This window comes from Coptis chinensis, chromosome 3 (genome assembly GCF_015680905.1).
Source record: "Coptis chinensis isolate HL-2020 chromosome 3, ASM1568090v1, whole genome shotgun sequence".
Classification (NCBI taxonomy): domain Eukaryota; kingdom Viridiplantae; phylum Streptophyta; class Magnoliopsida; order Ranunculales; family Ranunculaceae; genus Coptis; species Coptis chinensis.
The window spans coordinates 69122406-69147789 of NC_141458.1; the positions used below are offsets into that span (position 1 = coordinate 69122406).

Sequence of the window (25384 nt, forward strand, 5' to 3'; positions counted from 1 at the left end):
ATCTTAGAAGATACACGGGTCTAACTACTCCCTGTGACACCTCAAACGATCTTTTACATTTTCGGATGGGTGCCTATTTATAACAAGGATAGACACCTCAAAAATTTAACTTCCCTTTTTCAAAAATAATTTTTTCACCACTCCATCTTTAATGGCCCTCACCGAAGTTTCGTTGCCCGAGCAAAATTTTATGGAAAATTTCCAAAATGGTCTTTTTCATCCTTTTTGACATGAAATATTACGCCGAGGATGGTACCCTCTTTTACACTATAAGCAAGCATTTTATTCCAGAATTGGTCTTGTTATTTTATAAAAGCCGTTATTTCCAAAACGGACAATTCTTTTGTCGGTGCTAACGGATCTGAACATGAATTGACTATGGAAATCATCTCTCGAGGTACTTCAAATTCCTATTACAAAACCAAGGAGTACACCTTGGATTCAATTCGCCGATAATATCCGCATCCGATGTTTGCAACTATCCTTCACAAATAATACAACCGAAAAACCGTATTGTTTATCGGCGATCTTTACAAAAGAACCAATTATCTGCGGATCTAATGGGTAGCTCATAATGTCCTAGGCACGTCTAAGACTTCCAAATAACCAAACCCCTCCTCCATTTACTCTGGGTCTTGCAGAGTAACTGCAATGATTTTTGCATTATTAAATTTCTCTGGAATGCGATCGCACGTGCCAGGAAAAAGGCACTTATCATGATACATTGGGGTTTTTCTAGTACTTCTCCTCATACACCTCTTCGAACAGCTAACATTCTTACCATTCACTCTGTATGTAGGAACGGATTCTGAAACCCCGACGTTGCAAAGAACCATGTCGGTGCAGGAACAAACGAAGATTGTTCCACCGACAACATCTTTACTGAAAATGCATTATGCAACATATTTAATCCCATGGAAGGGCTTCGCTTAATTCAACAAGGACTGATGACATTATTCAAACGTCAGAACATTATTATCACCAGCCTTCTTGAATTTCAGGACTTGCGGACAATAAACTAAGAGGAACAAGCACAATTCTTGCACGACCACAACCAATTCTTGGCAAATCACACTCTCATAATGGAGAAACGCCGAGATTTTACCGGACAAAAACAAAATGTTGCAACAAGTCCATTTATTTGTAACGGATTGACGGCATAGAAAATCTTATAAACGGATCCCTCCCACAAAAGGATCCTCGCCGTTACTTGGGCCAATGAAACCATTTAAATTTTGCAATTTTATATTATTTATCATTTTCTTTTTAGTTTTTAATTTTCGTATGGTAATTTGTTTTTACTTAATTATTCTCATCATACTCTAATATTTGTCTATCCTTGTCTAAAACAGGTCACATTTTTTCACACATCTTCTACAATGGAAGCTCCAAAGATGATTCCAGAACAATCTTTCCACTCATTGCTGAATTCTCCGATATATGGACATCTTTTCAGAGACTACATCACTCGAGTTGGTTGGAACTCTCTTATTTTACACCCGGAGCAGACGTACTCCCCAGGTTTGGCAACTTATTTTTATGATCACATGGAAGATCTACCAGCTGATGTCCAGGGTTTCCCTTTGAATGGTTTTACACTACGTATTGGTAACACCCGACACGCTTTTTATGAGCCAACAGTGGCTATGGCTCTAGACCTTCATCCTCTTCAGCCAGATCTCCCCATTCAATACATGATAGAGAATGACCTTAATGACTATTCTAGGGAAGATTTTGCTGCCTGGTATGGCGATGGCCTTGCCCACGTCAAAGAAGCGTCTGCGAAGGCGGGCCAATGGCCGACTTCACTATTCCACTAGCCAAGATGATCATGAATGTTGGAACGCCATGTTATTTATTCTTCAACATCATGGGGATTGGCATTTTTCCACCGCATCAAAGTCACCGTGTAAGACATTCCATGCATTGGCCCAGCAACATACCACCTTCGACATTACAAAACTAGTAATTGAGAATCTTAAGAAGGCTCGGTCTTTTCGGCAACACTATATCACCCCGCGCCAGCCATAAAGATGCGGGATAGTGCGAACGCACTTCCCTCGGGTTCGCGGCCACCTTTCAGATTGGGTAAAGGTCGAATTCTATGTGTCCAACAAACAAGATAATCCGTTCTTTGCGATTTCGGACATGGCGATGCCCTGCAAGGTATCTTAAGAAAGTTCGTTCTTTCCCTGATGATGATAAAATGATAGCTCATCTAGACAATGCAAAGAAGAGGAAGTGGAGTGAAGTCTGGAAAGCTATGATAGATTGGCGGGATGCAAAGGAATGGCATTTCTACAGGGACGAGGCAAGGAGGGACTATCCCCCAGTTCAAGGTTGGGGCAATGTGAGTTGATGTATGTACATATTTGTTTTACGTTTTGATGTGAAATAAATAAATAACCTAAATAGTGTGCTACTCTAACAATTGTGCTTCTACTTTTAGGATGTATAATATATAGTGTGTTACAATAAATTTCGTGGAAGATGTCACTTTATTTTTTGCTCAAAGCCCTCGGGTATACTCTTTCTTCTTCTTAACACTTTGAGGACACGGTGTCCGACTGTTTGGGGTGGTGAGAACCTTTTGCAAAAATTAGGCATGCATAGTTGTATATAGTTACTTAATGTCTAAATAAACGATTTAGTGACAAATTCTCGTTTTCTTTCTATGATGAAAAATATTTAGAAATCTCACCCTAGCATCAAAATTAGGACTTGTTCTTAGAAACTTGATTTAATAATGATGCAATAGTTTTTACATCTTTTCATGAGCATTCATGCAATCGACTATCATTAAATGTACACAGCAGTAAGTTTCGGGACCCACGGTTAGACAACTTAGTTTCCATATCCTGTAAGAATCTAACCAAAAGCCTCAAAATGTATGATATATGAGTAATGACACAGAGGAGTAGTTCTTCCGAATAAAGAAGTTCACACGTCTACTTACTTGATCACTACCCAAATCCTAGGCGAGAATTTAGGCCTTCTTTGGATCGATATAGCCAAAAATTCACACCTGAAAAAAAAATTTACCGCTAGTCGCCCCACTGAACCTTTCATTAATCCTTTCTACTTCACCAAAAAAAAAAGCATTACCCATCTAGTAACCACAAATAAATAAGCCTACCTAGATGATGAGTATGAGAAATAGGATGAAGTGCAGAAAAATGAAGAGAAAAACCTTGTCACAAATCAAAATTAGTTACCTGTTTCAGAAGAAAAGAAAAAGGAAAAAAAAATAGAAATATGTTTCCAAAAATCAAAAGAAATGTCAAGGTTAGAATTCCCCCCAAAAAAAAATCAAATCAAAAGGGAATACAAAAGCTTGAAAAATCCAAGTATGGAAACCCATGTTAGAAGCAGGAAAGAAAATAAGGATCATCTAGTATAAATATCTCGAAGACCTTATTCTCTCATACTTATCATTTTTGAATTTTCTATTCCATTTTCTTCTACACTACCACCTAAGCCCCATAACACCTAATAAAGACCTCTAGCTCAATTAGGAATAGGATAGTGTGATATTAAGTAGTAGTTGTGACTTCTCGACCTCGGCTCCTCTAACTGTCATTGAGTATGTGAGGAAATGTGTGCCCACTGCACACTAGAGATAGCAAAGCTTGAGTGGAAAAATAAGAGAGAAATTGTGTTTCGACACATACCTGTGAGAACCTACTTAAGGACGCTATCCAAAGGATCCAGAAACGGCCCTGCTCGTACATTCCATTATTAGATCACTGCATGCATGCTCATACATAGATGTTTCGATTATTGTATGTATCTTAACTTGAATTTCGAAAGAATAAAATCCTTGTTTCCCCCAAGCAGTGAGATGTCTAGATACCGAGATTAATTAAGGAAACAAGCCTTTGTTACTGAGTCGTTGTAGTATAAATGAAGTTTGTGAGTATCTTCTCGGAAAACTCTCAAAAGGCTATAACTTGGTCCACTAGGGAATTCCTAGTGGTTCAAGGCCTTGTTGCATACGGTCAATGCAACCACACTCTGCGAAATGAGATTTAGCTTAGGACAACACATTTTTGACCACTTATCGTTTTAATGTCTCTTCTTTGCTTGAGGACAAGCAAAGTGCTGTTTGGGGGTGGTGTGATAAGCACCCAAAACTGTAATATTAAACCCCGAGAGACATAGCATTTTGGTTGATTATGTGTTTAATAATCATGTAATAATTATATTTTCGTACTTTTGCAGTTTTCCGCAATTAAAATGAATATAATGATAAAACATGCATCGAAGTATGGGAATACTGGATTATTTGAAGTTTCCCACTCAACCCCCGTGAAGCCCAACAAAGCCTGACTAAAGTCGAAGTTTCCAAAAGAATAAAACCAGTACAGAACGGGTCCACATATAAAGAAGCAGCAAACTTCCGAAGCTCAAATCGGATAAATCTATATGCCGACGTTGGCTAGTGAAGCTGCCAAGTACGGGAATACGGGAATATTTGAAGTTTCCCACTCAACCCCCGTGAAGCCAACAGAGCCTGACTAGAGCCAAAGTTTCCAAAAGAACAAAACCAGTGCAGAACGGGTCCACATATAAAGAAGCAGCAAACTTCTGAAGCACAAATCGGATAAATCTAGATGCCGACGTTGGCTAGTGAAGCTGCCATAGCGATTCGGCTTAATTTAACTCTCGCAAAGGACAAAAGTTGTAAAAACGCCAAAATCGGCGCAGCCACTGGACACACTAAGTGGATCCACTTTGTGGGCCCAGAAGGCATGACGAGTCAGCATAGGCAGGTGGCAAAGGATGGTTTCAATTTGGTACCACATGGCAAGAGAGAAGACACGTACCAATTCAAACCAGGTGGTTTGAATTGAAATGAGCTACAAAACAAAAACTTAAAAAGCAAAAAGACAAAAAAATTAAAATAGATCAAAACAAAACTTTGATTCTCAAAGTTTTGAAGAAATCAATTAGCTACCGAACAAAACTCAATTAAATGGTTCACAAGCCATCCAACCTATATATATGAGGGGGTCGCCTTCATTATTTCCCCTTCAAAGATATTCATGCTTTTAGCTTCCGCCCTAGTTAGTTTATTTCTTCAAGATTTCTTACATTCTCGTCATTTCCATTCCAGCAGCTTTTTAAATATCGTAAGTTATTTTACCATTAATAATGATCATTTCTTTTCTAGTTTAATTCCTGTCCCCGCATTTATTTACTTAATGTATACAACAAGTTTTATTATTCCTTCTATGACCATGAGCTAATCCCCGTGGGGAGAGTTATGTTGCTCGTGTAAAAATCGGATTGACTCTTTAATATTCTAGAGTCACTACTTAGGAATTAGGCTTAGATTTGATATCCGGTCCCAAAATGAGACTGCATAAAGTTGAGATGCTGATGCTCCAGACAGTCTCAAGACGCGACCAAAATGTCTCGCGCATGATGACTCTCGGTGTGTCGATGACTCTCCAATTCGTCCGGTGATGTGAATCGAGCCAGAGCTGAAATAATATACCGAGAGATGAGATATTATTGAAACTCCTTATGCTAGTGAAATGTGACCTAGAGATGTGGGCATGCACTAGGGATCAATACTCGACGTCGTCTCCGAAAACGAGACGAATTAGAGATGTAGTGATGTGGTAATATAAACTGTTGAAAAACGATTCTCGCATGAGTATGACTAACTCTCTCCCTGTTTCTCTATTTTTGTTTACCTACATATAATCACCGTAGTAATTTACATTATTTGCATTACCGTTAATTTAATTAAAACCAACTAAAAAGAAATCTAAAAATCCTACTCACCAAAAGTTGTAATTCCAGTTGTGAACCTATCCGAGCCCTAAGGTTTGGACGATCCCTTACTCGACCTATCCTACCAAACCCACGTGAGTAAGGTAACTTGACTAAAACGTACGACTATACGGACGTTGGACTTTGGACTTTGGACTTAGGTCTTTGGACTTTGGACTTTGGACTGTGGACCTCGGACTTAAGAAAATAAGTAATTGAAAACCAAAACGTAAATAAATGTGTGTTTTATCACTCCCCAACAATTGTTCAAAAGACTGCTCCAGTATTACTATAGGAGAAGTCAACACAAAACTACTCTCTAGAATAGCTGCAACGATCCTGGAACAACCCACAAAAAATTGGATTTTTTTCTTGGCCACATGGTTTTGGGCGCGGGGTGCGCCTGGGTGATTTTCGAGTTCCAGGCACTTTGGCGCTGGTAGCACTCACTTTTTTCCTGTGATGGGTGCGGGTCGCGCTCAGGATGAAAACTGGAATTCCATCATTGTGGCATAAGTCGCTCAGCTCTAAGCTTAGTAGCTGGTCACGCTCGATGGAATTCGAGGGATGGCGATGCCTAGGGCTCAAGTAAGCTCCATCAGAACGGGCGCACTTCAAGTTTCTTTGAAGTTGCTAAAATGGTGAAGAAAAATGGGAAACGTTGGAGTGAAAGGTGAGAGATGGAAGTGAGGTGTAGTGTGGGTTGTGAGTGCAGAATGAATGAAGTTTTTTAGGTTTTAAGTTGCTAAAATGAATTGGGAAGTTGTCAAAAAGCTTTAAGGCAAGTGCTAGAAACAAAAAAATTTCCAAAACTGAAAATGGAAACAACTCATATTCTTGATTCTAAAGCAACCCTAATATCTTTTAGGTTGAATTTAGGATAGAAACTGTCTAACTTATCGAGATATCATCATACCACAATATCTATTCATAGCCATGCCCATATCAACAATATTCTCAACCCTCACTCCAACACAAATTCTAAACTGGAGGATCATATCAAAAATCATGCTAGAGTAAATAATACCACCCCTAAACAATTCGAGAAGGTGGGATTAACGAAAAAAACAATGCACAATTTGAAAAGAACCATATTATATTAAAACTGAAATTCAAACAACATTTAACAACCAAATTCAAATTTAAATACGGATTCATAAATTAACATCCGAACTGAATAAAAAGCAAATACAAAACAACATCAACTCATAGTATTCCTAAACCACTCGCTATTGGTAGTGGAAGGGACATGGGAAGGTGATGGCTCCTGAACTCCTGATGGGCCAGAGCCATTCGTCTCTGCGGCGATGATGCTCGTGCCTCACAGACTACTCCTCAGAAGAAGCACCCCCTGGGGTGGAAAGCGTGCAAGCATATCGTCTCGAAACTTGTGCTGAGCTTCCATCTCGGCCCTCGTCTGTTCCCACCGTTCATCCTCGCGCTGGGCACGAGTCTCAAAGTTATGATGCATGGTAGCATGCTGAGTCTGGAGGTCTTCGCAAATAGTATTGAGAGAACGCATGCCATGATGAATCACAGCCATGCGTTCTGCATCCGACCTACAGCTTTCCAAGGCATCAGCATCAAAACATGTCGTGTCCTCCTCATCCTCCGAGTCATCCTCTTCAACTACCCTCTCTTCAGGCAACCTCCAAACTCTTTGGATACACTCTATATAAATATGAGGATTTTGGTGCTCTTTCAGGCAAATCCTATCAGACTTCAGAGTCGCTCTCAAGGTCATCATGATCTTCGTTATCAAAACAGGGAAAGGTGCAATACTCTTCCCAACTCCCCTAATCATGTTACTCAAAAACTCCAAAATACAAAACTCATACTTCTGCTCCTGAAGTATCCATAGAATGTGAAGGTAGTTCAGACCAATTTCACTGACTTTCTCCTTCCCTATGACATTCCTACCAATCCACTAAGCTAAAGCCAGCTGGTTGGTTCTGAGAGACGACTGGCGAACACAATGCGAGCTCGCATTGTAGTTCCCTTCCAAAACAGTCGCGGTCATCAAAGGCTCAACCCCAGTAAATTGGGAATCCTGTAATGTGGTATCGAGATGGTGTCTAGGCGGAATGCCTAAAATCTCAGCCAACAACCCAGTAGATACTTCTTTCCTCCTCCCAGCTACCTTAACAAAAATTCTATTCCCATCCAACTCCCTCGTCCTATAAAACTGTCGGACCAAATCTTTGTTGTAAAAATCATCTGTCGAGTACCACAAACCACTCCAATCTCTCCTAACCATCTTGTCACCGTAAAACGGCGTGAAATGGTCAGCAGTAAACGCGTGCTCCGGCAAAATCCGACATTTTTAAGCCATTGACACTTTGGAACGATTTGGGGTTTTAAATGGAATGTGGGGATGGAGTTTGAGACAACCTCACTAACCAAACAGTAGTAGTGGCGCAGCGGTGGCGCGGCAATTCAAATTCCTTAATTTTTTTTTGTTTTTTCTAATGTTTTGGTGGTGGGAATTGGTGGGGGAATGATTTGGAGAGGAATTGGGATTGATTTAAATGTTTGGCGTGGGTGTAGTTAGGTTTCTTTTTTTTTTTTAAATTTTTAGGTTAGGTTTTTAAGCTTAATGGTTGTTAATGGCGGTTTTGGAAGGTGAAATCGCGGCTGTTATGTTGAAGATGGAGACGCACGTGCGTTGCACGTGTGCGCGAGATTGGGCCCAAGCCCAATTCGATTTTTCGCGCAACTTCAAACTAAATTTGTCGCTTCGTTATAGATCTGATTTTTGCAAATCAGCTATGGAAATGATCAGGAGAGAATTTCCAATCCAATGACCCATAAAATACTCTATTTCGACCATGGATGATATATAAGAAGATGGAAAATGCCTCGAAGTACGTGCGTGACGTAAGTTATGCGAACAAATGAACTCTAATTTCATAGATAATGTCAACCCGAATCAAAATACAATTAAATAGCTTAAGCAACACAAATGGAAAGTTGAACAATCCAGTACATAAACGAACACCCCACCCCCAAACAAATTTTTGGCAACGAAGTTTAGAAAATTTGTTTTAAAAGCGGGTCTTTTAAAGTCAGATTCCCGAGACTTCCTAAATTACTATTTTTATGATTTTAACAATTTTTATTTTTTATGAATAAGATTTAATATATAAAAAACAATAAAGCAATAAATGCATAATTCATACCATAGAAGAACATGACTCAAAATCCGAGAAAACATGCAAGAGTGGAAAACGTGAATTATGTTTAACGTGGACTTAGGATCCGATACTTACAGCCACACACTCCATAAGGAGGGCATGGTTACCTGAATGGTGCACTTACCAATATATGGAAATGAAAGGAAGTACACTAATGAAAAAGGTCAGTCCTCATAGACAGGGTCTTGTAAAAGGACTTCCTCTACATCAGGGACAATAGCTCATGAAAATATTTCAACCGTTGGCCATTGACTTGAAAGGTAATGTTGTCATTGGGATTTACCAAGGTGATTGCCCCATGAGGGGTGACTTCAGTAACCAGAAAAGGACCAGACCGACGGGTTTTTAATTTTCTTGGAAAAATATGTAGACAGGAGTTGTAAAGCAAGACTTTTTGACCTACCACAAACTCTTTACACAAGATTTTCTTATCATGAACACGTTTCATGTTAGTTTTATAATCCTTCACGAGATCATAAGAATCGCTACAGATTTCTTCAAGCTTATTTAATTGCAACTTGCGCTTGACACCCGCCTCATCGACATTGAAGTTAAGGCTTTTTATAGCCCACATAGCATGGTGCTCCAATTCAACGGGCAAATGATAAGGTTTCCCAAATACAAGTCTAAAGGGAGACATACCTATAAGAGTTTTGAAAGCCATCCTATATGCCCATAAGGCATCAGATAGACGCTTTGACCAGTCTTTCCTATCAGGATTTACAGTTGTTTATAATATCTTTTTGATTTCCCTATTAGAAACTTCTACTTGTCCGCTAGTTTGTGGATGATACGGAGTTGCTACTTTATGTGTAACTCCATACTTTTTCACTAGAGATGCAACAACTCTGTTGCAAAAATGTGTTCCACCATCATTAATGATGGCTTTGGGAATGCCAAATTGACAGAAAATATATTCTTTAACAAAAAATACAACTGTCTTATAGTCATTGCTACGGCAAGCCATGGCCTCTATCCATTTAGACACGTAGTCCACGACGACTAAAATATAAATGAAACTATGGGAAACTGGAAAAGGACCCATGAAATCAATGCCCCATACTTCAAAAATTTCTACCACCATGATTGGATTAAATGACATCATATTACGCTTCGTGATTCGCCCAAGTTGTTGGCAACGAATGCACGTCTTGTAATGCACTTGGGCATCTTTAAAGAAAGTAGGCCAATAAAACCCACATTGAAGAATTTTAGCAGCTGTTTTCATACCATTAAAATGGCCACCACACTCTTTGTCATGGCAGAATGAGAGAACCTCATTATATTCCAATTGGGGAATACAACGACGAATAATCTAATCCGCACAATACTTGAAAAGGTAAGGCTCATCCCAGTAGTATAGCTTAACTCTGGCCAAGAACTTCTTACGTTAATTTCTTAACCAATCATAAGGAATAACATCAGATGCTAAATAATTCACAATGTCAACATACCATGGTGCAGAAAAAATAGCATACAGATGCTCATCAGGAAAAGAGTCCGGTATGGAGTCAGAATCACTATCATCGTCGTTTGTAAGTCTAGATCAGTGGTCGGAAACTACGTTTTCAACCCCTCATTTGTCCTTTATTTCTAATGTGAATTCTTGTAGGAGAAGAATCCATCTGATTAATCTCTGCTTAGCATCCTTCTTTACGAGAAGGTACCTAAGGGCTGCATGGTCCGTGTAAACTAGAGTCTTAGAAACAACCAAATAAGGACAAAACTTATCTAAAGCATAAATGACAGCTAAGAATTCTTTTTCAGTAGTTGTATAATTCCTTTGAGCATCGTTTAGAGTTTTACTAGCATAATAAATAACAGTGGATTTATTATCTAGTTTTTGTCCTAAGACAGCACCAACTGCATAATCACTAGCATCACACATGAGTTCGAAAGGATTTGACCAATCGGGAGGCTGTATAATGGGTGCAGAAGTTAAGACGGCTTTTAAAGTTTCAAAAGCTTATTTACAGTTAAAATTAAAATCAAAGATGGCATCCTTTAAAAGCAGATTAGTTAACGGCCTAGCTATTTTCAAAAAATCTTTGATAAAGCGCCTATAAAAACCTGCATGGCCTAGAAAGGTTCAAATATCACGGACAGTCCGTGGTATAGGTAGAGTCGCTATCTTATCTAGTTTGGCCTTATCTACTTCGATGCCATCACTAGATACGATGTGACCTAGTACTATGCCTTTTTTCACCATGAAGTGACATTTTTCCCAATTTAAAACGAGACTCTTCTCTTCACATTGTGTTAAAACTTTAGTCAGGTTAGACATGCATTCAGTGAAAGAGTCTCCATAGATAGAAAAATCATCCATGAACACTTCCATGAAACGCTCTATCATGTCACTAAATATATGAAGCATACACCGCTGGAAGGTACTAGGAGCATTACAAAGGCCAAAAGGCATTCGTTTATAAGCGTATGTTCCAAAAGGAAATATGAAGGTAGTCTTTTCTTGGTCATCAATATCAATAATAAATTGGAAATAGCCAGAGTAGCCATCGAAAAAACAATAAAAAACATGACCAGCTAGACGTTCAAGCATCTGATCTATAAAGGGTAAAAGAAAATGTTCCTTTCTTGTCATGGCATTTAAACGTCTATAATCAATACAAATCCTCCATTTCATAGAACCATGCATGGCAACATATTCACCCTTGGCGTTACATACCATGGTAATCCCTGATTTCTTTCGCTATCAGAGATTGGGTATATGATACCCGCATCGAGTAACTGTAAGACCTATTCCCTGACCACTTCTTTCATGGCAGGGTTTAAATGATGCTGAGGTTCGCGAGAAGTCTTTGCGTTATCCTCTAAATGGATACGATGAGTGCACACATTAGGGTTAATTCCCTTAATGTCAGCTAAGGACCAACCAATCGCAGAACGATGCTCCCTAATCACCCTGATCAATTGTGTCTCTTCCTCCTTGGATAACAGAGAAGATATAATTTTCGGATGACTACCATCCGGATCAAGTTGAATATACTTTAACTCAGGAGGAAGAGGTTTAAGCACCAAGGTGGAAGGAATATCGATAAATGCTTCTGGAGGGTCCTCATCTTGTGTAATGAATACTTGCTTAGGCAGCAGGTCTTCAAACTCTGTATATGGAGCAACTGAAGGGTCTACGATTTGTGTAAACTCGAAGATGGTGTTGATTTCCTCTACGTAGGAGTCATCGACAAAATCTGAACTTCCAAAAGAAAGGAATTTATGCATATGGTTTTCTGGAAACGTGTTATTAAAGTAATCTTGAGTTAAGCTCTTGATCATGCTAACCTCTCCATTTATAGACGAATCTGGTAACTGTTTCATCATTTTAAAAATATTTACCTCCACCAAAAGATGGCCAAAAGACAAGGACATCGAACCATCGCGGCAGTTTATAAACGCGTTGGCAGTCGCCAAGAATGGACACCCTAAGATGATTGGAACAGAGTTGTTAGTGACTTCTGTATCGAGGATAACAAAATTAGCAGGATAGTAGAAATCTTGGACCTTAACAAGCACATTTTCAACCACACCCTTAGGGTACTTAATAGATCGATCCGCTAATTGCAACGTCATTTTAGTAGGTTACATCTTTTGTAGACCTATTTGTTTGTATAGATGATACGGGAGTAAGTTAATACTCACCCCCAGGTCTAGTAAAGCGGTCGTCGTGTGGGAATCTCCTAAGGTGCATTGTACAGTGGGACGACCAGGGTCCTTGTACTTAGGCTGAGTCCAATGGCTCCCTATCCCTTTAAAAGTAGTGCAAAGTAGTGCTAAAGTAGTACTAAAGTCAATAAAGTAGAGCTAAAGTCAACAAAATATAGCTAAAGTCAATAAAGTAGTGCAAAATAGTGCTAAAGTCAATAAAGATTCACTCTCTATCTCTATTTTACTCTCTATATATAGAGAGTAAAATAGAGATAGAGAGTAGAATCCTTTGTATATATAAAGAGAAAATTAATGATAGAGAGTAAAATGTGTTTACTTTAGCTATACTTTTAAAGGGATAGGGAGCCATTGGACTCAGCCTTAATGATTCCATTGTGTTCCGTTAAAGTTGGAAACTGTTCAGTTAAAAAGGCATCTTTAGGAATATTTGTCTTACACCTTTTAGTGCACAACTCTATGAGAAACTTAGCATGGTGAGGTAATTTTTTAATTGCGTCCAGAAAAGGTAAGTTTATCATTAGATTTTTAAAAACTTTCCTAATCTCGTCAAAATTTGTATCCCTATTTAACATAGCTAATTTATGGGGAAACGGTGGTTTCTCTCTATATTTAGCGAATGGATCAACTGGATGTCTAACCTTTGCTTTATGTTTCTTAGGTTATGGTTTAACTAGTACCTCTACAGGGGTAGGCTCTTCCGTTTCTATTACGGTATCTAGTTCAATCTCCAGTGTAGGGACAACTGGTGGGGTAACTATAGGCATAGTTACTTTGTTATCAACCACTCTCCCAGAGCGGAGAGTGGTGATGGCATTTAGCTCACCTGCGTTTGCATTTTCCGTACTAGTATTATCGTTCACCTTAAAGGCTGTGTTTGTTATTTTAGGATTAGCTATCGCTTGTCCTGGAAACACACCTTTGGGTTGTAGTTTCTCTTGTGCTAACTGCTGTAAGGAAAGTTGGATGGCTTGTAAAATCTGTTGTCACTTTGATTATTAATGGGTAGATTTTGATAGTTATTATTTATCGGAACGATACCTCTATTAGCATTATAATTATTATTGTTATAATTATTATAATTACCCTGACCTTGTGCTTGACCTTGTCGTGGTTGCGCTTGGTTGTTATAATTTTTATAATTACCTTGACCTTGTCTTTGTCGTGGTGGAGCTTAGTTATAATTGTTTGCTTGCCTAATATTTTGATTATTAAACCCTGGAGGTGTTACTTGTTGATTATTTCTCCAACTGAAGTTGGGATGTTATCTCTAAGGGGCGTTAAGAATAGGAAAACTATTAATCGAGCAAACATTATCTTGTTGTGACTATTGTTGTTCATAGGCGAGAGGACAATAGGAGTCGGGATGCTCTAGACTCAAACATAAATTACATGGATTGGAGTTGACATTCATGATGGGGATAAACGTTTGTTGAATAGAAATAGCCTCTACCTTTTTAGTTAGAGATACGATTAAATTTTTAAGTTCCGGATCGGGTTTCATCTCAAACATACTGGCGACTTTAACTATTGTAGAAGAACTAGCGGAACGAGAGAAATCGTCACTACCCCCAGTTATTATTATGCTTGGTTTGATCTTCTAAAAATTTATAAGCCTCTGAGGCTCCCTTACTTAGGAAACTACCCCCATTCATTATGTCAAGCACCTCCTTGTGGTGGTGTAACAGTCCCTTGAAAAAGGCACGAACTAGCATGTCTTTCGCGAGATTATGGTGTGGACACTCTATAAGTAGATCGGTGAAATGATTCCAAGCCTCTGAAAATGATTCATGAGGATTCTGTCGAAAGAAATGAATCTTGGAAAGCATTTCATCGGTCTTCAGTGGTGGGTAAAAATGTTTCATAAATAGCTGAACAAGTTCAATCCACGAGTCCACAGAATTAGGCACTTGGGTAGTTAACCAAGACGCCGCCTTATCGGCTAAAGTGAAGGGAAATACCCTTAATTTAATTTGTTCAGCACCAACAGTAGGATGGTAGAATATAGTAAGGACTTGGTCAATCCTACACATGTGCTGATAAGGCTTTTCATGGTCTAACCCATGAAAAACGGGTAACAAATTAAATATATTTGGGGGGATTCGAAAATCCCCCACTGGGTCTGATATAACGATGCAAGATTTAAGGCTATCGTTCAAGACTTTGTAAAAGTCAGAGAGAGGAGACTCTCTTTTCTTCAGCCATTACTTCAGGTGGTTTGTGGTATATTAGCTAGAGGTGTAGTGAGTGGTATACTAGAAAGGCATGTTTGTTGACGTTGCCGGTTGATTACGTTAGGCGTTTTTCTTCGGCCTGACCTTAATCTCATGCAAGGCTAAGCCAATCTTAACGAAACACAACAACACTCCAAACAATCTTGATATGCTAGTATGAACCTCTAACAGGAGATGCGAAGTGTGGAAGAAAAGAGTACCTGAATGCCTCCTTGCTTCACTTATGAATAGCGTCTTGTTTATGCGTGGTTAGTGTGCATAACAAGTTAAAACACTGAAAACTATGAAGAAATGGAAATTTGAAACAAACCTGTGGAAATCGGGCAGATTCAGCAGAGGGCATAGGTCGCGCTCAGAATAGGCCTAGGTATGGCGCATGTAGCGCTGAGGTTCAAGCTGGAGTTCCAGGCGTTTGGGCACAGGTCGCGCTCAGGGTAAAATTCAAGGTCTAGGTGCTTCAGCGCGGGGGGTGCTCGTGTTTTGCCATGGAAGGGCGCGGGTCGCGCTCAGCCAAAAAGTGGAGTTCCAGGCACTTGGGCGCTGGTGGTGCTCCAATTTAGCTTGCCCATGGCGCGGGTCGCGCTCCATGTAATGCTTCGAGGAAAAATTTTCAGTGCTGAAACGGACAACCACAGTGAGAATCAAACAAGGGTGGGTGGGTTATGGGACTTTGGAAAACTATCAATTCTAAAGAAACAATACTAAAGGAACTAAGATGGCAGTGGCGCCATTTGATAAAACTATAAAAGTGAATATAATTCTACTCCGAATAAACGATGAAGAATAAATGGAAGTAACACTAAAATTGAACTATACTCGTGTTTATCAAAGATGTCTACTCTCGATACTACTGAAGTAGAGTTGTGTATGATCAAATTTTACAACCACTGAGATCACAGTATCTCTCTCTCACTCTCTCTCTCTTTTTTCTGTCTTTTTTCTTTTCTTTTTCTTTTCCTTTCCTTTTCCTTTTTTCTTTCTCTCACTGATGTTGCTCTATATATATCCCATAACCGCTCTCTTTCTCCAACCGCTCCATCTTCTTTAACCGCTCTCCATGATCTTTTCCTTGTCCCACGTCTGCCCCTTGTCCAACCGTCTCTCTAAGTATCATGTCTGGCTACTGTGCTCCTCCTACCTTTTTCCTTAATCCACATCCATTTAGGCCCCCGATACTTCACTGAATCTTATGCCTTACTAGGTTCCGCGATATATCTCTGTTCCGCGGGCTTGATCCGTCACTCCCCTCCTTCTCTCTGCCCGTCATAGGGTAGCTCTTGGCAATTGTATTGCCGCGGACACGATCCGTTACACTAGGTTTCTTCTTCGCTATTCGGCATACGACCCACTTGCCACCTATAACCCCACGTGTCATGAATACGCCCTATACAGATGCCCCTCTCGGTCCCGTTTGATGTTCCGCGATATCGTTTTAAGTCCGCGGATAAACTACGAGACCGAAAAAAATCTCCCCCTTTCTTTTAAATCTGTGGCACGTGCACCCATGGCACGTGCGCTATCATTGTATCTCGATGTTCGATCCGCACGTGCATCGAGCCTGTCATTTTGACGCACGCACCTCGAGCCTACTTTTCCATTTTTCAAGGCCCCACGTGTCCCTTGTTTCTTGGTTCTTTTCCCAAATGAAATAACTCTTTTGCCCTTGTCGATCAATATCCCGCCCAAACCTCTCTCTTCCTTCAAAACCCCTAAACTCGTCTCTAACCTTTTCATTTTCCTCTTCTTCCAGTTTCTTCCCCGTTTCTTCCTGCTCTTCATCTTCAGTGGGTCTTTGATTTGGCAAGATTCGAACTTCCCTTTCGTTGCTATTTGTCGCTTTGCTCCTCAGGTTTGTCTTCCCCCCTTAGTTCTTGTCATTGTTCCGATTTCTCTTCCTCCATAGCCTATTTTCACTACTATTCTTCAGTTTAGGGCTTCTCCGTTGTTTAATTTTGTCATGTCTGAGTCCGAATCGATGAGTTCCTCAACTACCCAACCTGATGGATCGGAGTCCTCCGCTCCCAGATCTAGCGGTCACACCGTGGGCATATCTGACTCCGCGGCTTCGGGCTTTGCTAGCCCTGTCGCGGAACCTTCCACCTCAGGAAGGAAAGCCACTCTGCCTCTCCCCCCATCCTACCGCTGTAGGCCCAACTTAGACGCAGTTAAAGCTGCTTATGGCATCCCCGCCAACGTGATCCTTGAGCACGTGCCTGGCGTCTCCCATTTCCCGCATCTAGTCCCACCGCGGTCTGGTTGTCTCATTGCAACTGTTGGTCAGATAGCGGCCGGATTGCGATTCCCCTTAACTCTCCTTCATGTCGAAGTATGTAACCACTTCAACATCTCCCCCCTGTCAAGGCATTGGTAACTTTTGGCGTATCTTATATGCCGCAGATCATTACAACAAAAGCCATTCTCCCAAAATCCAACTCTGCGATATGATAGCTCACTACTATATAAAGAAGAGTACCAAATTTGGTAGTGTAGGATATCAGTCTTTTTGTACCCGTCCGCAGAAGAAGTCCTTTATCCTCCACCTTACTACCTCTGATAAAGTGTGGCATCATTATCCGTTATATGTGTCCGGTAGTTTTCTGTCCGCGGATCTTCCCTCTGACGTTTCTCTAAGGCATCTCAGTTTTCTTTCTAGTGGTACGTCAAACTTTTTATTCGCCGTGCTCGTTCCTAACTTTACTTTTAACTTGTCTTTCTTTTGTATCACAGGTTGGAGACCAGATTCGCGATCCAAACTTTACAACGGTGTCTACTCAGCTATTTTTCAAAAACTCCGCGACTTGGGAAGTGAACAGAGTGAAGTCCTCGGCATAGATCCAGAAAAGGGCCATCCTCTTCTCCTTGATCCTTCGTTGAAAAATATTGGTCCTTATCAAGGTCCACTTTATCGCCCAGCCCCTCCCAAAGAGAGACTCCCTAAACCTTCTCCTCGCCCAAAGAGAAAGCCCTACAAATCTTTTAAGTATACTAACAAGATATCGCATTCCAGAGCCGTAGCCCAACGTTTTGCCGCTGCGTCCAAGGCCCATCCCCCTTCTCCATATACCGCCCCCTCTTCCTACTCTGCTGTAGCGGATTGGGAAGACGACTTAGATCAACCTTCCTCCCCAGTTCAAGAAGCTGCCATGGCCTCTTCTAACCTCAAATTGTGGGATAGTGACTCCGAGGGGGATGAACCCGTTGAAGTTACCGCTAAGAGCCCTCCTGCTAAAAAGGCTAGGACTGCAGCGCCCAACCCCACTGCTGCTGCTGCTGTCTTGCCGCGGCCTCCTGCTTCTGCACGCCGTCCCTCTATAAATTCCCAGCCATCTGGGTCAGTGCCACCTGGCGTACCTGATATATGGCGACCTCAGTTCAGGGCTAGAGATCGCGAAGTAACTATACGCGACTCGGCCCTGGACAATCCCTCTGTCGCTGTGTCTCTTTTCTTCAGTTCTCATCTGCCCAAAGATCAAGCATACGGTGATTCTGGTAGCTTTGCATCTCATAGAACATCCATATACCATGGTTGGGAAAAGGTACTATTCTGTCTCTTGCATCTTCTTAGTCTTTTTAACACTTTGATAACCCGTTACCCTTTTCAGCTGAGCTTGGATATTGGTTATATGATCCGCGGTCTCACCAACACGCTGGACTCTGTGGAGACCATGAAGCAGGAGATTGAAGGACCTGACGGCTGGAAGGCCAAATATGCTGCGTTGGAAAAAGATCGCGATGCTCTTCGTATTGTGGCCGTGAAGGCCCAAAAGGCGCTTCAGGTGTCCGAAGAGCAGCACCGTGACTATGTTTCAGGTGTTTCATACAAACTGGAGAGCCAGAAAGAGGCAGCTAAGGTCGCCACTCAGGTCGTCGTAGATAAAGCTGTTCAAGATGCCGCAGACCATTTTCGTAGCCTTGCGGAAAAGAAGATTAGCCGCGAGCTTAAACATCAGCTCGAGGAACTCTCCGCGGCCGGTCGCCTCCTTCCTGTTCAGAGTGCAGATCCTCCAATAGCGCGCCCTCCAACCGTTGCATCGACTTCAGCTCCTTTCTCGGTCCCATGCCCAACTGAAGCCGTTAATTCTGTGAAGCCTGCCCCCATGATCGTGGATATTCCCCCTCCTTCTGCCGGTGAGGTGGAATCAGTGCCTGCTCACCAGAATGTGGGCGAAGGGCCTCAGTAACTTCTAGGAATTCCTATTGATGTTTTGTACATAAAATGTACTTCCTTGTACTTTTGAGATTTTGTGATTCCCACTTTGACAGTGTTTGAATGTACCATCAATTTCACCTGGTTTCTGGGAATGGCCAGCAGGTCTTCAATGTTAATCACTTTGCAGTCTAGAGCTCTTCTCTTTACCATTGTATATATTTTATTCTCAATTGAGTTGTACTCAAAATTTGCAGTAGGTGCCCCGATATGAGTGTAAGTATTAAGCTGTGACGCCTGATGGGACACTTATTCGTACAATCTTGTTGATTTGGACGATAGTCCGCAAAGGGTTTCTTCCCCCTTGATCTCTGGCGGCTGTGAAGCCTATAGGGGCAACTCAGCTTGCCCCCAGTCTATTCGGACGTGTAGTCCGTGAAGGGTTCCTCCCCCCGCTTTTTCAAACGGTTGTGAAGCCTGGAGGGGCAACTCGGCTTGCCCCCAAGTTGATTCGGACTTGTAGTCCGCGAAGGGCTCCTCCCCCCGCTTTCTCAAATGGCTGTGAAGCCTGGAGGGGCAACTCAGCTTGCCCCCAAGTTGATTCAGACTTGTAGTCCGCGAAGGGCTCCTCCCCCCCGCTTTCTCCGACGGCTGTGAAGCTGGAGGGCAACTCGGCTTGCCCCAAGTTGATTCGGACATGTAGTCCGCTGGGAAGGGCTCCCCCCCCGCTTTCTCCGGCGCTGTGAAGCTGGAGGGGCAACTCAGCTTGCCCCCCAAGTTGATTCGGACATGTAGTCCGCGAAGGGCTCCTCCCCCCGCTTTCTCAAATGGCTGTGAAGCCTGGAGGGGCAACTCAGCTTGCCCCAAGTTGATTCGGACATATAGTCCGCGAAGGGCTCCTCCCCCGCTTTCTCAAACGGCTGTGAAGCCTGGAGGGGCAACTCAGCTTGCCCCCAAGTTGATTCGGACTTGTAGTCCGCGAAGGGCTCCTCCCCCCCACTTTCTCAAATGGCTGTGAAGCCTGGAGGGGCAACTCAGCTTGCCCCCAACTTGATTTGGAGTACGATGCCAAACTTCCTTCTGCTTTCCATACCAATGATACAGTAGAAGGACTTCTTTTATTCATGGATAAAAATATAATGTACCAGTATTACACTCCGACTCACACATCTCACTAGTAAACTAAACAAGGCTTTCACTACGGTAAATTTTCAACATTCTTACATTCCACGGTTTATCAATCTTTTTCCCTGTTGAAGTCTGTAGCTTATAAGTCCCAGAAGTTCCCTTTTCCGTTACGACATATGGTCCCTCCCAATTAGGCCCCAGTTTGCCGTCGTTCTCATTCCTGGTGGCCGGCGTAACCCGTCGCAGCACCTGATCCCCTACATTGAAAGTTCGCGGCTTCATCTTTTTTATCATACTGTCTCTGTAGCTTCCGATGATATTCTTCCGCACGAATCTTGGCGCCAATTCTCTTTTTCCTCTATGAAGTTCAACTCCATGGTGAGAATCCCTCATTTTGCGACTCCCTCTACTTGTACTTTGGTTCTTGTTGATTTCTCTATCATTTCCACCGGAATCACGGCTTCTACTCCATACGCCATTGTGAATGGTGATTCATTTGTAGATGTTCGCGGTGTTGTGCGGTAAGCCCATAGCACATGATGCAACTGGTCAGCCCATGCTCCCTTCCGCTCCTCCAGCTTCTTCTTAAGAATATCCATTATGATTTTGTTCGAAGCCTCTACCTGTCCATTCCCCTCTGGATTGTATGGGGCGGAGAACCCCTGCTTCACCTTAAATGCCTGAAGGAACTTTCGTACCTTTCCCCCAGTAAATTGGGTTCCATTATCCGCGATGACTGTATGTGGCAATCCAAACCTACAAATTATATTTTCCCACAGAAATTTGTTCACATTTTCTTCCTTGACTTGTTGCAGTGCCACTCTTTCCACCCACTTTGTAAAATAATCGGTTGCTGCCAACATAAATCTCCTCTTGCCGCTTGCCGTTGGCAGGGGCCCTACTATATCCATCGCCCACACGGCGAATGGCCACAGACTAAACACACTGTGCAATGGCTCAGCTGGAGCATGTATCAGCGGTGCAAATTTCTAACATTTTTCACACCCTTTTGCATATCCTACTGCATCCCTTTTCATATGTTGCCAAAAATACCCCTGTGAGATCAATCGGTGTGTGGTCGTGCGTCCTGCAGAATGACTTCCACAGTCGCCTTCATGCACCTCAGCCAGAACTTCTTGAATCTGCAGCGGCCCTATGCATTTTAACATTGGTCCGCCAAAACTTCTCCTATACAGATCCCCATCAAGTAAAGTGTATCTCTGGCTCACCTGTTCCATTCTGCGTCTTTCCTTTTTGTTTTCTATCTCCACTCCCATCAAGAAAGCTTTGATGGGTGTTATCCAACTGGACTCCATATCAGCGACAAGGCAGACATCTTCCTCTTCCGTGGTACTAGGCTTGCTCAACACCCTTACCTCAATAGATCTTCCCTCTGTCCCTGGTAGTACTGCGGCGACATATGCCAATGCATCGGCATGTCTATTTTCACCGCGGTTCAAATGAGCAAACTTAATATTCTTGAACTTACGTGCTTTTCTCTGCAAGACTTCCAAGTATCTCGCCATCCTTGGGCGGCGAGCCATGAATCCTCCATTCACTTGACACACCACTAGGTTAGAATCGAGTAAGCGCATTACCGGGCTCACTCCTAAATCTTGGGCCATACCCAAACCTGCTATCACTGCTTCGTACTCAGACTCATTGTTGGAAGCCGCAAATCCCAGTTTCATCGACAATTCCAGCCTATTGTTCTCAGGAGTCACGAGGACGACGCCTATTCCGTTCCCTGTATCTGTAGCCGACCCATCCGCGAGAACTCTCCAACCATTCTGCGCATCCCATGGATCCAATGGGTCGTGGTTAAGCTCTCCTTCGCGATCCATGACCATTTCTTCTCCCCACGTTGGGTCCTCAGCTGGGAATTCTGCTAACACCTCCGCCATCGCTTGTGCCTTTTCCGCGGTTACCGACTGCATGCGTATTTCGTAGTAACCGAAAGTATTACTGCCCACTTTAGCATTCTTCCTGACTTCTCCGCCCTCAACGCCTGCTTGAGAGGCAGGTTCGTTATCACCACCACGGAATGAGCTTCGAAATAAGGTTTCAATTTCAATGCTGAGAATACCAGTGCCAAAGCGTATTTCTCGATTCTGCTGTATCGGGTTTCTGCGTCCAGCATGGTCTTACTCTGAAAGTAAATAGGTTTTTCTATCTTTTCAACGATTCGTACCAATACCGAGCTCACCGCGTACTCTGAAACCCCCAGATACAAATACAGTTTTTCCCCTTGTTTCGGCCGCGACAAAAGTGGTGCTTTACCTAAATAACTCTTCAACTCCTGGAAGGCTCCCTCGCATTCCGCGGTCCATTGGAAGTCCTGTGTTTTCCTCAACAGTCGATACAGCGGTCGACATTTGTCCGATGATTTAGAAATAAACCGATTTAGTGCCGCGACTCTTCCCTCTAAACTTTGTACCTCCTTCACATTTTGCGGGGACGGCATTTCTATCAGTGATCTAATTTGTTCTGGATTTGCTTCTATACCACGGTGTGTTACTATGTAACCCAAAAACTTCCCAGACGCTACTCCAAAGGTACACTTCTCGGGGTTAAGCTTCAGCTGGTGCCTTCGTAGTATGCGAAAAGTTTCCTGAAGACCTTCCAAGTGTTCGTCTTCTAACATGCTCTTTTCCACCATATCATCAATATATATCTCCATCCCCTTCCGAATCTTCCCTTGGAACATTTTTTCTCCTACTCGTTGAAATGTTGCCCCAAAGATTTTTACCCCGGCGGCATCCTTGTAACGATAAAGTGCCCCCTCTACCACGAACGTGGTCTTTTCCTGATCCGGGCCGTACATGGCGATCTGATTATATCCCATGGAGGCATCCATGAAAGAGAACACCTTGAATCCGGCCGTTCTATCCACTAGTTCAACCACCCGTGGCATAGGATAACAATATTTCGGACACTCCTTCTTCACGTCCGTAAAGTCCACGCACATTCTGACTTTGCCATTCTTTTTCGTAACCGTGACCACGTTGGACAACCATTCCGTGTATTCTACCTCCCTTATTATCCCCGCCCCTTTCAGTCGAATAACCTCCTCACGAATCGCGTCCGCGTACTTCGGACATATGCCTCTCATCTTTTGGCAAACTGGCTTAGCACCCTCATTCATGTGCAGATGATGACATGCAAACTCTGGATCCAAACCCGTTATATCCTCTATCACCCACGCAAACACGTCTGAATTTTCAGTTAAAAACTACACGAGTTTATTTTTCCATTTTCCTTGCAAGTCTGTTCCTACAGATGTAAATTTCTCATCGTCTCCTACCCCCAGGTTAACTACTTCAACCGCATCCAACGCACGGATGATGGCGGCTCGGATCTGATTGTCTTTGCCGCTTCCTATAATTGCTACGCCGCTCCTTGCTCATGAGACGCCCCCACTCCTTCGGTTCCGCGGACCAAGCTCTTCGCAGTTACCTGCTGCATACTCTGCGCGGCCACTTGATCCCCCTTGATTTCATATGTTTCCCCCTTCGTGGGAAAGCGGATCACCTGGTAATACGTCGATGGAATGGCCTTCATTTCATGAATCCATTTCCTCCCTAAAATCGCATTATATTGCAATCCAGTGTCCACCACCATGAACCTAGTGAATACAGTCGCTGGTCCTGCTGTCACAGGGAGCGTTAACTCCCCCACGGGCTCTGTCATGCTACCGTTGAACCCATACAGATTGGTTTGCGGAGCCTTCAACTAGTTTCTGTCGATGTTCATCTCCTCCATGGCCCCTTTGAACAACAAATCCACTGAACTGCCGTAGTCTATCAACACCCTTCGAACCAGGTAATTTCCCATCGCTATGGTAATTACCAAGGCATCCTCATGCGGTGAAATTACCGACTCTAAATCCTTCGGGGTGAACATTATGCTCCCGTCTATCATCGCGGCGCCACTGACTAACCGCGGTATGCTCACCACCTCACACACCTGTCATAGACTTGCTGCCCTTCTCATTTTATCCCTGTGTGTATTCCTACCCAGCGTCTCTCCACTGAAAATGACATTGATGGTACCCAAGATTCTAGCCGGGGCTGGCACTCTCTCAGCCTGGTGAACTTCTGCAACAAACTCTCTGAACATTCCCTTTTCTGTCATCCTTTCTACTAGCCATTTCAAGGCGTAACACTCATTTGTAGCATGGTTTCTGACTTGATGATACTCGCAAAATGGTTTCCCTTCTATCTCCCTCGGGATACTTCGCGGCCCCTCATAATACTGGTTCCCCTTGATTAGAGGCAAGATTTCCTCTAAAGGTCTGCTAAGAGGCGTCTGTTCTAACTCACGGTACGGCTTCCTTTCTCGTATGTCCCTCCTACCCCGGTCTCCTGTCCTCTCCGGACCTCGGCTCTCTCCTTTGTAAGATCCCCTCTCCTTGTCCTCTATCTTTCTTTTACCCTTTCGATCTTCTCTCTCAACCTCTTGCACTGCCTTTCCCGATTTCTTCTGTTCCTTTGCCGTTCTCTGCATTATATCCTCATACCGTATGTATTTTTCTACTTTCGGGTATAGTGCGTGCAAAGTAGTAATTTCGATTTTAGAAACCGATTCATGGACCCTCGTTCCTGATCTCAATCCGTGCTGGAAAGCTATGACCGCCGTATGCTCCTCCAAACTTTCCACTCTTAGCGTCTCTTCCTTGAACCTACATTGAAACTCCCTTAATGATTCTGCGGACCTTTGTTTAATATTGAATAAAGCCGCGATATCGACCACCCTTCTCTTCTGGTGAATGAAGTGGTCGATAAATGCGCGCTCCAATTCTTCAAACACTTTGATGCTCCGCGAAGCCAACCTGTAATACCAGTCTGAGGCGCCTCCCTTAAGGCCGGCCGGGAACATCATACAGCGGAGCCCATCATACTTACTCTCCTGCCATAACGGCATTTGCTGACGAAAATGGTGCAAATGATCAGTTGGGTCTCCTTTCCCATCGTACCGTTCAAATCTGGGCTGGGAGAACCTCTTAGGTACTTCGGAATTCCATATTGAATCTGCCAACGGATTTTTACTGAGGCTCGCTACCTCTTTCTGAGCCGCACTCTGGTTCACTTTTTCTGCCACACGATTCACTTCCCTATCTTTCTCGATCATGGCCTGAACTACCTCCAAGGTGATACCCGCCGTTGGTTCGACGTCCGGTGGCGGGTACTCCACATTCTCCCCTCTACTTCCTTTGCCCTAGG

The 25384-nt window shown here is 42.8% G+C and overlaps 2 protein-coding genes across 2 annotated transcripts; one reads left to right on the top strand and one right to left on the bottom strand.

The window, feature by feature from the left end:
* The first annotated feature begins 17328 nt into the window (after window positions 1–17328).
* LOC147510549 (uncharacterized) lies at window positions 17329–19134 on the top strand. The gene is made up of 3 exons (XM_086598173.1): window positions 17329–17476; window positions 17615–18423; window positions 18490–19134. The coding sequence occupies exons 1-3, from the start codon at window positions 17329–17331 to the stop codon at window positions 19066–19068; spliced, it is 1536 nt and encodes a 511-aa protein (XP_086454299.1). The 3' UTR covers window positions 19069–19134.
* Window positions 19135–24131: 4997 nt separating this feature from the next.
* LOC147510550 (uncharacterized) lies at window positions 24132–25292 on the bottom strand. Its single transcript, XM_086598174.1, has one exon. The coding sequence runs from the start codon at window positions 25290–25292 to the stop codon at window positions 24132–24134; it is 1161 nt and encodes a 386-aa protein (XP_086454300.1).
* Between the last annotated feature and the right edge of the window lie 92 nt (window positions 25293–25384).